The following is a 13,647-nucleotide window of genomic DNA, read 5'->3' as shown; positions in this document are numbered from 1 at the left end:
TTTGCTACCATCGTAACACCATCAATCCTAATGGTGAATCGTGACATATCCGTACTTTAACAGATTTTACATTTATTCATTCATTCATTTAATAAAACTTACAATTTAAAAATAACAAACATCTCTCTCTCTCTTTCTTTATATATATATATTTTAACACAAATCATTTAATAATAATAATAATAATAAAATATACTCTAACTCTAATTCAAATATTATAAAAATTGTTAAAAGGAATGACCTCACACAGGGAATAGTGGGAAGCTGATAGGGCAGAACTGAGGTAATATTGGTCTAGTAGGTTAATCTCTCTTTTAAGTTCTACGGAAGTGCGAAGCTCTCTTACAGAGAGCTTCTCAATCTAGTCCTAATAGGACTAGTGCCCTGTGCACGTGCTACGCAGGAACCATTCACTTTAACATATACATCTAAACTCTATATATTATACATACTTAAAAAAGCTTATAAATCTAATAAATATATAAAATATAAAAAAAATTTATTTTCCAATATAATCAGCTTTGTGACGGAAATCCCTGCTTTCCTCCCACCCTTATTATATAAGAAACCTCAGGTACATTAACCATGTCCACACATGATACGATTACTCGGGATTAGTATACGATTTAGGTGACCTGAGGATCAGATCCGGACAAGTACTAGGTATCAATGGTTATCGGTAAAGTAAGATCATTGGAGGAATAAATATGACTTCTTTTTGCCTAGCCATTGCAGCTAGGCCATTCATTTGTGTATATATAGAGTAGCTATCCCCATCTACAGGTGCTCTTCACCTGTGGATTCTAAGTTAAATACAATTGCTGGTCTATAAACACCCTTTTGGTCACAAGCTTGATTAAAAAAATAAAATTATTATATTATTATTGTTAGATATATATATAATAAAATCTTATAGAATAATTCCTCCAATCATCAATTATTAAATTAGTATTCTCCCTTCCTCCCCAACTCAAAAAAAAAAAAACAAAAAAAAAGGAAAATTCAAAAAACTTAAAATATTAAATCAATAATCGATATTCATTCCCACTTACCCCTATTGTGTTCTACCTATTTATCTAAGTTTGTAATGAGTAACCAAACCCCCGTCACTAATTCATTAATCAATCAATCAATCAAACCATCTATTCCATCATCCCCAATCATCTGCTTCAATAATGTATCTCTAGCAATCAATCCATCATATACCATAACACTACTTTCATATTTTCATACTTTCATACAAAAGTTACAATTCGTTTATTCCCATCTTCGCGTTTCTCTTAGCCAATAATCAATTATAATACACCCCAGCCTCCACCCATCTACTCATCACCCTTACACATATCCATTAACTTCACACTTCACACCTCACACCTCACACCTCACCACTAACCCAAACTCCCACTACTTCCACCCGCCTTATCACCCATAACATCAATATACCCCCTACCCTTCCTTCCCTTCTTAACCGTCCCCTTTCTACCTCCCGCACTAGGAGGACCCAATAAATCATCAATACTCGACGCATTACTCATACCCGTATTTGGTCTACTGGGCGGTGCACTCCCTGTACTAGTTAATCCACTTAAATTGCCACCCATTGCACTTCCATTACTCTGTGTCCTAGCCATTGCAGGTGCCATGGGAGGTTTAACTAATCCACCATCAACCGTCATTCCGCTATCGTCAGATCCGCTAAGTGCTCTTCGAGGCGGTGCACTTGCGGAGCTTACGGATCGGGGAGGCATGCTTATGCTACCTGTTGCGCTTGGGATTACGGTACCGCTAGCTGATCTGGGCGGACCTGCAGCTCTTGGTGGAGGTGGAGTTGCTGATGGAGAGGGTGTATTTTCAGCACCTGCTTTTTTGTTGATCCATCGCTTAAGATCAGGATCATAAACGAAACTACTTTCTTCACCAAGCTTAGCTCTAATGGCTTTCTTCTCCTGTGTCGACTCGGTGGTAGAGGCTTCTTTTTTGCCCCCTCCAAACCAGCCAAGACCCCAACCTTTCTTTTGTGGGGCGGGCTTTTTATCTTTTGCGGCTAGAAAGGGATTAGCATTATTGTGGAGAATAGATCCGAGAATATTCTTACCATCAGCTTCAGCAGCTTTTCGGAAAGCCTCATCAGCTTCCCGATCTTTTTCCGCCTTAGTCTTTTCTCGTGTAGTCTCTGGACGTGCCTTTAATGCAGGTATATCATCATCGTCATCATCCATAAAACTTTTCTTTGGTTTTGTGCTGATAGGTGAATCGGGTTGTTCCATAGAATTGGGTCCGTATGACGGTGGTTCATATCCTGTACTTGATGGTGGCTCATAAGAATTTCCAGTTGGTGTGTTATACCCAGTTGGCGTTTCATATCCAGTTGATGATGGAGGCTCGTATCCACTACCGGATGATTCGTGGTTTGCCATATGTGGTTGATATGTTTGTTGTCCATCATAACTTATAGGCTGGGGTGATTCAAAAGGAGCTGATGGGATTTCCATTGAACTAGTTTGTGGTGTATAAGGAGAATCACCTCCAGTATATGGACTGTAACCAGCACTTTGAGATGTGAAGCTGGAAGCTTGATTGTATTGTTGTGAAATTGGACGACTTTCTGAAGACATTTGTTTTTGTGGTTCATACATGTTGCGACGGAACTCGCCTGAGGACCTACCGCCTTCAAATGAAGCTCGAGATTGAGAACCATGTGAAGAACTTGGTGGTTCGTATGAACCTTGGGGAGTATATGTAGAACCTGGAGCGTATCGTGAAGAAGCTTTCGTTTGTTGAGCTGGTGGCAGAATTCCATTAATACCCAAAGCTCCTCCTCCATTGTAAGAGCTACCGTAAATATCAGCAACAGATGGTGATCGACTTATAGTTGGAGTGCCACCAGCAATACGTGCGAATGGACCAACATCAGCGGAACTTTCAGCATTTGACATAGCATCAGTAGTATCTTGTTCATCACCAGCAACAAACTTATTGAATGTTGCCCATACAGAACCGGATACTTTATCAATGCTAGGCTTTGAAATCCAAGAACCATTTTCATCCTTTGGTGATGATTTTAATCTTTTGCTAAGATCATCAAGTGATGAAACCAATTGGGCATGATGATATGGTGATCGTCTTGTTTGAGAAGTAATGGTTGAAGCAATACTCTCACAATATTCTAAAGCCTTCTGTCGATGCCCATACTCCGCCAGAACTGCAGCGTGGTGTAATTTGTAAACCGCCAAATGTGGATTAGATGCTACAATACTAGAAGTGTTTGACAGCGATAAACCATACTCATATACTTCACTTAAAAGTACTGGTTCCAATTCCCTATCAAAATCAAAAGGCTGCCTCAAATGATCAGAACCGATGAGAACCATATTTGTACTTGGGTCATCAATACCACCAAATACAGATGAACTTCTTGCGAACAAGTAACAAATATGTGCAGCTTCAGCCCTACCATAACCGGAAAGAAGCTTTCCCAAAGCAGCCAAAGCCTTAGTATCATCTGTACTTCGGTTACTGAGAACAAGACCAAGAGTCTCACGCCATCTATCAAGACCTTCCAGTGCATCTTTCGACGGACCTAATGATGTAGATGTGCTGACCATTTGGAAACCAGCACGAGCAGATGGAGGTACAAGCTCATCTATACTCTCTTCAAAATTACCAGCAAATATCTCATACAAGGCGGCAAGAGGTTCAGTGTTGTCACCGACATTCTTGACTTCCTTTTGTACGAATTCTTGGGCAACTTGCTTGTAAAGTTCTTTCGATACGGTGTTTGAGATCAACATTGCATGTGCCCAAAGTCGTTTATCAACAGCTTCCCACACAGCTTTCTCTCGTTCACCCCTTAATAGATGCTTTCTCATTTGATCTACGGCAGCAGGATCCACAGGATCAGCCCGTGTTAGTGTTGCGGACGATGATGAGATTCCAGAGAGGTCCGCTCCAGTTGCGTACAAAGGTGAGTCTTGTCCAACCTCATCGTCAATACCTGGGGAAAGGACAGCCCTGACAGCTTTTTCAACACTAGGGTTTCCTTCTAGAATTCCGTCATTCTCGATAAAGACTTGTAATATCTTCCACAACAGTAAACGTTCTTCAGTACGTTTGTCATCGTGAGACAAAACTCGAATTGACCTCAAATAAGATGCACTTTGTTCCAAGATCTCAATACCGGAGGTCAGCCAACTAAGAACTTCCTTTTTCTTTGCCTTACCTTTTAATGGTCCAGGGAAGCTAGTCAATCTGCTTTCTAGTGGATCAAGATCCTTGACATTGCGAACCTTTACTTCTCCAGGACTTCTGACAACCATTGGTGTTGTTGAAGTCATACCGTACCTCGGTACATCCACGGGGAAAGATGTAATCATGGTACCTCCAACACCCCAAGTGAAAACAGGACAACCCTTCCATCTTTGTAAAGAATCGTGTTCCCGTCCATCTGTAGGAGCGACATAACTGGTTAAAGATGGCGCCCTTGAACGTTTAGGAGCATGAAATATCGGTTGAGTAGGTGTAAAAGCAGCTGCATTCCTAGGAGATAGAGCTTCAATAGAAGCAGGCCTTTGATATGGCTCAGCAATGCTCATTTCAAGTCGAGATCCACCGAAAGCTCTACCAGGAGATTGTGTATGAGATCTCGGCGGTGGAACAAAGCCATGAACTTGAGCTGGACTTAGAGTATTGGAAGGATGTTGTGGCGTGTATTGTGTTGAACCTGTTCGTTTAGGTGGTGATCTCCCCATACGAGCTGCAATACTCGAACTAGGAGAAGTCTGAGAAACAGAATTCATTCCCTGCGCGGATGAACTAAATGACTTCTGATGTTCATCAAAAACCGGGGTATGCGGCACGCTACCATCATTTTCATCAACTTCTCTGGTTGGCGGAAGTGGATGTGCTCTTAGACTTGGCTCGTACCCTGATGAGCTACGGCGATCGTAATTTGGTACCTCTCCACCAGCACCATGCCCACGACCATCTTGACTCCTCTCAAAATGAGCCAAGGGACTCGAAGTGCGAGGCAAATGTGGCAATATCGATTGTGGAGGTGATTGAAGATGCGCTGAAGATTGTGGAGTGTAATGCGAACGTGGTTGGGGAGGAGCAGGGGAGTATCTAGATTGTGGGATTGGAGCTGGGGCACTAGTTGAATGAGTTAATGGTGGCGGCGCTGGAGAATAACGTGATGTAACGGAAGGTACAGTGGTTGGCAACTGTTGACCTGCAGATGGAATAGGAGCATAAGGATTCACACGCTCAGGGGCGACCAAGCCTTGCACCATTGTTGGTGATTGCATTGGTGGCTGAAGGGAGGGGGGTTGTCGCATAGTGGCTTCTTGATGAATTGGAGCGGAATATGGTTGACCAGAAATTGATGCATAGTTTTGTTGGGGTCCGGTAGTTGCAGTCGGGATATACTGCGACGATGCGGGAGCAGGGGTGGTTTGATGTCTAGGAGCGACTTTGGGTCTGGAAAGGATAGGGAGATCCTCGAAAAAACCACTATCTGCTCCGGATTTTGGTTTCTGAGTATTCGGTACAACTGGGGGAGTGTTCATCGCAGGTTTCTGCTGTTGCTGAGGAGGATATGCACTTGGTGGTGGAATATTCATACTGCTGGCTCTAGGTGGAGCTGGCGGTGCTGATGCGTTATACCCACGATTCATTTGATTTGTACTTACACGTTTACGAGGTTTTACAACCTCCATTGGCAAATCATAAGGAGATGCATAGCCTCCTTTTGCTTTATCGGCAAAACTTTGAGCTTTAGGTAGTTCTGGACGTTGCTGCTGCTGGACTGGGTAATTTCCCATAGCGATAGCAGGGTTGAATGGCAAAGAAGTTTCCGGAGTAGTGTTTGATCTGGAAAGATCAGTCAAGAAAGGTGCCACTGGAGCAAAAGACTTATTAGTCTGCGGTTGAACTGTCGGAGCTGCCCCTGCCGGAATATATCGATTGCTCGTACTTCTTGGTTTCGCTTCAGTAGTAGCATCGAATCCAGACACGTGACCATTGGAGCCGTTGATGTCCGAATTAATGGCATCGTTGGTGTCATCTAAAAATCCTTCATCATCGCTCCCGAAAAAAGCGGCTGGATCGACCGCCTTATCTTCAGTTTCCTCGTCATCATCTGGTAAGAGCTCGTCGTCATCGTCCAGAAACTCATCGTCCAATGCTGCTTGCCATTTCGCCGCTAAATCCTCACTACTAGCCTCGCCGGTCGCCTCCTCAATTCCCTCGCCTAAATTCGCCGGAAATTCGGAATCAGGGCCGTCGAATACATCGAGTGCATTTTTTGGGACATTCTCATTATTCGTAACTGGCTCTGGGGAATCATCCCGAGTTTCTGAAAGTTCTGGCGTCGCCTCTAGCGTTCGGTCGTCTTGTTGGAACTGTAGTGAATCCATGACTTGCATAGTTGATTTCCTTTCCAGTGAAGCTTGACCTACATCTAATTCCCCAGGAGCTGATGTAGCAACTTGAGCAAAAAATTCGTTCTCTTCTTCAGCATTGTCTTCATTATTTGGGAGGATGGAGTGATCTGTGCCGGTTTGCGCTTGATCAGTAGACTGAACTAGAGGAATTCCTTCCTCAAATCGTGCGCGAGACTCCTCATCTTCTTCTTGTTTGACATCTCCACCATAAGATTGACCGTAATCTGGTGAATCTCCTGATTCCGATTCAGCTTGTGTTTCTTCAACATCATGTGGAACTTCATCAAAAGCGTCACCCGAGTTGTGTTGTGTGAAGAAATCCCCACCACCATCATGCGCCTCATCGAAAGACACATTACGCGGTGACTGTTCCATCTCATTCATAATATCCTCGGCTTGAGAATGTGGTATAGTGTGTAGAGTTTCTTGCTCGTGAGAAGGAGGTACCACGGGAAAAGAGTTCGTTCGATCGGATTTGGGCATCATCCTGAAAGGATCTGTATTTGTGCGCGATAGATTCCATTCCGAGTCTACTTCATCATCTTCACCCCAACTTACTTCATGCGATGTCCTCGCGAAGGAATTCGTGCTAACATGCTTAATATCGTTCGAAGGCCCTGTGGTTGGAAAATCTGCTTTATCTTCCTGAGCGACGTTTGTTTCTATTCCTTCATGCGATGGACTTTCATCCATTTCCACACCTCCCGGGCTTTTCAATGATGAAGTGAGCGCATTTCGCAGATCGGATAATTCAGGATGGTGCGTATTGTCTTCTCCCGATCCATCCTCTTCTACGTCTAAATCCCTTTCCTCATCGAATGTTGTATTATCTCCAACTGCCGGCTCTTCCCTAGTGGCTGACGGAGGGTTCAAAAGCTCGTGGTCACTGGCCGGTTCCGCATCTGCGATCGGTATTGAGGCAGGTTTCGCGGTAATTATATCTGCGGTGGCATTTGGCATAAATGCTGGATGCCATGATTGATTCCCGGATTCCGATGGCATCGCTATTCTTGTATCCTAGAAAAGAACAGCTGGACGCTATACTGAAGACATTAGTAAATGTACAAGTGTTGGTTATACATGATATGTATGCACATCAAGTCGAAATAACGCCGTGTAAGCAAAGGTAGCAAGAAGGTAGAGATATATTGATGAATATCAAAGTCAATGATGGGTGCTCAAAACTCACTTATACAATTGAAGACCTCTTTCCGCTCAAGAACAAAATGCAATTAAAACAATGATATATTTTTGACCGAAACTTGATTCATAACTACAAAGGGTGTACTCTTCTTTTTTATGAAGAAGTAAAAGAGAACAGTTAATCAAGTGCCGGTATAGATGGGAAGAGAAGTAAGGTTTGATAATGTGAGAGTTCTCAAAGGACTCGGACTATTTCTCATGGTCAAGGAGTTCCATCCACCAGTGAGGCGACCTGGCTTGTGAGGCGGAGAAGGCTGAGGTTTTGCTATCTAGTCTACTAGTACTCAATTCCGCGACAAGGTTGGGACATTCGCGACAGGAACAGAAAGCCGAACATCCAAAATCGAAGATGACAACTTTATCTAAAATGACAATTCGATTGGACAATGAAAGATATGGTCCTTCAGGCTAAAATACTTTTGTTAGTTCTCATTGAAGCCGACAATTAATCAAAATAACCTTTTCACGCTTCCTGGATTGATGTTTGATTTTTCCGCCAGGTCCCGAGTTACCGTTTACTTTTACCTACCTACCTATATGTAGGACCGGTGTACTCTGTCTGTAGGGAGTAGCACCAAGATAGGTAGGGCAGTCAGGCCAGCTATTGATGATGAACGAATCACGTCAAAGAGCACTGACCTAGGTAAGACGTGCCTAGTAATGATAGAACCTAATGATGGGAAACCCCGAGCATATGAAAATGTTTCGTGATGGAAACATGTGCTAGTATTACCTAGTAGGTACTAATAGTTGATGCTGTTATATTCTATTCATATGTTATATTTATGAATGGTTCTACTTATGATTGAATTGTTATATATGTATATACCTGTAAATATATATAATATTATATATACGTCGTCATAATTAAAGAGAAGAACCCTTTGAAATGTTATTAATACAATGCCGGTACATCAGATGAAATTGCTATATTTGTCCTTATCACTTGCTTAGCTCATGTTATCATCCCTACATGGATCACTCCGTACCGTTAAACTGTTACACCCTAGAAATTCCATCAAATCGACTCCGCAGGGACGAGGCTACCATCCCTAATGGTGCTGTAACTTTGTAACTTTAATTATTACTATTGACGACGTTGATTTCACGGCTGAGACCTTTTTCATAAAAAATAATATCACAATAGAAAAATCAATAACTCTCTCTTCTTCCCAGTTCATAAAAATTACCTAATTCATTTCAACCCTGATTTTATGATCGCACTTTCAACCGCATCAATGAGGTATGTCTTCAAGCTCTGCATATCATCAACCAAATCCACCGGATTCTCCTGTGGATGATGCGGATTCCGACCTTGAGCTGGACTTGCAGGAACTGGATCCAATAGCTTCTCCAACCTCAAAATCTTCACCTTCTTCTTCACGCAATCAAAATTTTTCAAGAGAAGACAGAAGAGGCCCTCATATCCCTTTAAGAAATCTGCGTATGGGTGGCCTGCGGAATTTTGGAAGAAATAGAGGATATGGTGATTTAGGAAGAAACAGGGATGTTGATACAGATAGTGAAGATCTGCGAGGTTTATTAAATGTCGATTTTGGGGGGGATGGGATGGACGGAACATCAGGAGGGGGTTCGAATGCCGCAGACGACGATGCACCTTTATTACCTGGAGATGGAGGTGAAAGTTCTCAAAGACGACGTCGGTCAAGCTTCGATAAGGTAAAGAATATTTCCTCGCAGCTTCGACTTCCAAGCTTCCTATCGGGAAGTACACCGCAGCCACCACCAGAAGAGGGGGAAGAACAAGAAGACGACCATGATCCAGCTTCATCTAGGACGGTTCAAGTTGGTGCCACACAAACCTCTCGATTTCCTCCTAATGCCGTTTCGAATGCGAAATATACCCCTATCAGCTTTTTACCACGAACTCTGTATAACGAATTTTCTTTCTTCTTCAACATGTACTTTTTACTCGTCGCTTTATCTCAGGCAATACCACCTCTGCGAATTGGATACCTTTCAACATATATTGTACCTTTACTATTTGTTTTAGCGATCACCTTGGGGAAGGAGGCTTTTGACGACGTTGGTAGGCGGAAACGAGATGCCGAGGCGAATTCCGAAGGATACACTGTCCTATGTTTCGATAAACCATCAATAGCGGACACAGCCAAATATAGTGCAAGGAGGAAGTTAAAGTCCAAGGGGAAATTGAAAAAAGGAAGACCTCTTCTTCAGCCGGACCGATTATCAGATATACAAGAGGAGGAGGAGAATGCAGAAAGTCAGGGAAGAGATGCACCAAGTACGACTGTACGTGAAGTGGTTCGAAAGTCCCGAGATTTAAAGGTTGGAGATGTTTTGAAATTAGGGAAGGATCAAAGAGTTCCTGCAGATGTCGTTATTCTGAAGAGTACAGCCAATGAATCTTCAGCTGCGGTATCACACGAACCTGCTGTGACCAATATTGCTGAACCTTCTGAGTCTTTACTGGTGGATCCGATATCTGAACCTTCAATTGATCAATCTACAGCTACTACTTCAGAAGCTCGAGAGTCAACATCTCAGCTTGGAAATACACCTTCCGCGGATGCTGCTGGTGCTGGTGAAACTTTTATTCGAACCGATCAATTGGATGGTGAGACGGATTGGAAGTTAAGATTGGGTTCTCCTCTAACACAATCTCTTGATCCATCCGAGTTCGTACGTCTTCGTGTTGTGGCTGGGAAGCCTGATAAGAAGGTCAATGAGTTCATCGGGACCGTTAGTCTTCTTCCAAAAGGCACTGATGGGTACGATCCACATTTGCCGAAAGGAGGAGCGAATCCAGATGATGAGCAGAGTGGAGATTCAGCGCCTTTAACGATTGACAATACTGCCTGGGCTAACACTGTTCTTGCATCAAGTGCTACTACCCTGGCTGTAATCATTTATACTGGACCTCAAACTCGATCAGCACTTTCCACATCTCCGTCTCGATCAAAGACCGGCCTTTTAGAAAATGAGATCAACTCTCTCACCAAAATTCTTTGCGCTTTGACACTTACATTATCTATTGTACTTGTAGCATTGGAAGGTTTCGAACATGTTGAAGGCGTCAAATGGTATGTTAAAATCATGAGATTCTTGGTATTGTTTTCTACCATTGTTCCTATCAGTCTTCGTGTCAACCTGGACATGGGGAAGAGTGTTTACTCTTGGTTTATTCAACGAGATCCAGGGATTGAAGGAGCCGTCGTACGCACAAGTACTATACCTGAAGAACTTGGCCGAATTGAATATTTACTCAGTGACAAGACTGGAACACTCACACAAAATGAAATGGAAATGAAGAAAATTCACGTCGGAACTGTCTCATATGCAAATGAGGCAATGGATGAAGTGGCTTCCTACGTCAAGCAAGGATTTTCAGTTCCAGTAGATGCAAATCAGTCTTCAGTACTTGTTACGCCTTCTTCTGTCGCTTCAACTACTATCACCGCCACTCGAACACGAAGAGAAATTGGATCACGTGTGCGTGATGTAGTTCTCGCCCTTGCCCTTTGCCACAATGTTACTCCAACTATCGAGGAAATAGATGGTCAAGAAGTAGCATCTTATCAAGCTTCTTCACCTGATGAGATTGCGATTGTTAAATGGACCGAAGCTGTTGGCTTAAGATTGGTTCACCGTGATAGAAAAGGCATGCTTCTACAATCAGTAGATACGGGTCGCTCGGTTGTTCGTGTTCGTATCCTTGAAGTTTTCCCATTCACTTCGGAAGGAAAACGTATGGGTATCATTGTCCAGTTCCTTGATGGTTCGGAAACATCTTCTAGCAGCAATCTTGAAGCTGGAGAAATTTGGTTTTATCAAAAAGGTGCTGATACCGTTATGACTTCGATTGTTGCTGCAAATGATTGGCTTGATGAAGAAACTGCAAATATGGCTAGAGAAGGTCTTCGTACTTTGGTCGTTGGAAGAAAAAAGATGTCAGTTCAGAGTTACCATGACTTTTCTCAAAGCTATAAAGAAGCTTCGGTTTCCATCAATAATCGAGATGCCGGTATGGCTCGTGTCGTTTCACATTACCTCGAAAAAGATCTCGAACTTTTAGGTGTAACTGGTGTTGAGGATAAACTTCAAAGAGATGTTAAACCATCTTTGGAATTATTACGAAATGCTGGTATCAAAATTTGGATGTTGACAGGTGATAAGGTCGAAACTGCTCGTTGTGTTGCTGTCAGTGCCAAGTTAGTAGCCAGAGGTCAATATATCCATACCATCGACAAATTGAAACGCAAGGACAACGCCCAAGATCATCTCGACTTTCTTCGTGGTAAAACTGACGCATGTCTACTCATCGATGGGGAGAGCTTAGCTTTACTTTTAACACATTTCCGCAATGAATTCATCTCTTTGGCAGTTCTTCTTCCAGCAGTCGTTGCATGTCGATGTTCTCCAACTCAAAAAGCTGATGTCGCCAAACTCATTCGAGAATATACCAAAAAACGTGTTTGTTGTATTGGAGATGGTGGAAATGATGTTTCTATGATTCAAGCTGCAGATGTTGGTGTAGGTATTGTTGGAAAAGAAGGTAGACAAGCTAGTCTCGCAGCCGATTTCTCCATCGAACAATTTTGTCATCTCACCAAACTTCTCGTCTGGCATGGTCGAAATAGTTATAAGCGCAGTGCCAAACTCGCTCAATTCGTTATTCATCGAGGTCTGATCATTAGCGTTTGTCAAACAATGTATAGCATCGCCATTAAATTCGAACCAGAAGGCTTATACAAGGATTGGCTCCTCGTCGGATACGCAACCGTTTATACCATGGCACCTGTCTTCTCTCTCGTCCTCGATAAAGACGTCGATGAAAATCTCGCAAATCTCTACCCGGAACTCTACAAGGAACTTACATCCGGTTCTTCACTTTCCTATCGTACATTCTTCGTTTGGGTCTTTGTGTCTATTTATCAAGGTGGAATGATTCAAGGTCTTTCGCAAATACTTACAGAAGTTGATGGACCTAGAATGGTAGCCGTTAGCTTTACAGTGTTGGTTCTTAACGAACTTACCATGGTGGCGTTCGAAATCACAACGTGGCACCCGGTTATGATCGTTAGTTTGATTGGTACTCTGTTTTTGTATCTGGGTAGTATACCCTTCCTGGGAGGATACTTTGATTTAGGATTTATTCTTACCTGGTGAGTTTTTTGTCATCTCAAGCTACATTGTGATGTTTTACACGATTACCTGGAGGACTTTCCGATGAATGTGGAGAATTTTAACTAATGATATCATAGGGGCTTTGTATGGAGAGTCGCGGCTATTTCGGCAGTTTCGCTCATTCCGCCTTATGTTGTGAAATTGATTAGGAGGACAATTAAACCACCGAGTTATAGGAAGGTGCAAGGGATTTGAGGGATGTCGTTGAGGGGGATCTTGTTGCTTGGTGGTGGATGTTGAAAAGTGAATGATGCGTGATGAGTGCTTGGGAAGTAGTATGGGAAAAATCAAGCGTGGAGGAGAATTTGTTTGTTGGATGTTCGTGCGTGCATAGCATTGGCGTTTTGGGAATAGAGGGATGGATGGAGGGAGGAGGGGAAAGGAGAAAGGGGAAAGGGAAAAGGGGGAGTGAATTGTTTGGTGGTGGTTGTGGTTTTGTGGGTTTGTTTGTTTGTTAATGGGTTGTGAGTTAGCGAGTTAGTGAGTGAATGGGTGGGTGCCGTAGTAGCTGTGAATTGATAATTGAGGAAATATTATTCTTTATTTATTGAGATTTTTTGAGTGGTGATGTGAATGATGTAATATAAAATGAAAATGGGATAAAATGATATAAAATCAATATTGAATATTTGAATAATAAACAGTAAATATTAAATTTATGTTATATAATATTATAATCAAAATCAAAATTAAAGTTAGAATTAGTCACTTCTCAGAAGTGAAGTAAATGAGTATAAGATTCTAGGGCTATAATTATGATGGCGGTGCTAGGTAAGATTATTGAAATTTTTATAGTCTTACAAAGATATAAAGGGAAAGAGAGAGAGAGAGAGAG

General features: G+C 42.4%; 2 protein-coding genes across 2 annotated transcripts; one reads left to right on the top strand and one right to left on the bottom strand.

Moving 5' to 3' along the window:
• Positions 1–1,388: 1,388 nt before the first annotated feature.
• On the bottom strand, positions 1,389–7,442 carry SS1G_09008 (hypothetical protein; the record flags this gene model as incomplete). The annotated part of the gene is made up of 2 exons (XM_001590194.1): positions 1,389–2,044; positions 2,096–7,442. The coding sequence occupies 2 exons, from the start codon at positions 7,440–7,442 to the stop codon at positions 1,389–1,391; spliced, it is 6,003 nt and encodes a 2,000-aa protein (XP_001590244.1).
• Positions 7,443–8,888: 1,446 nt separating this feature from the next.
• Positions 8,889–12,961, top strand: SS1G_09007 (hypothetical protein; the record flags this gene model as incomplete). The annotated part of the gene is made up of 2 exons (XM_001590193.1): positions 8,889–12,704; positions 12,890–12,961. 2 exons carry the CDS (start codon positions 8,889–8,891, stop codon positions 12,959–12,961), a joined length of 3,888 nt encoding a protein of 1,295 aa, XP_001590243.1.
• Positions 12,962–13,647: the final 686 nt, after the last annotated feature.

Source organism: Sclerotinia sclerotiorum, genomic scaffold, assembly GCF_000146945.2.
Source record: "Sclerotinia sclerotiorum 1980 UF-70 scaffold_12 genomic scaffold, whole genome shotgun sequence".
Taxonomy (NCBI): Eukaryota; Fungi; Ascomycota; class Leotiomycetes; order Helotiales; family Sclerotiniaceae; genus Sclerotinia; species Sclerotinia sclerotiorum.
The sequence above is the reverse complement of the archived record's forward strand: the minus strand, read 5'-3'. Positions and strand labels throughout refer to the sequence as shown.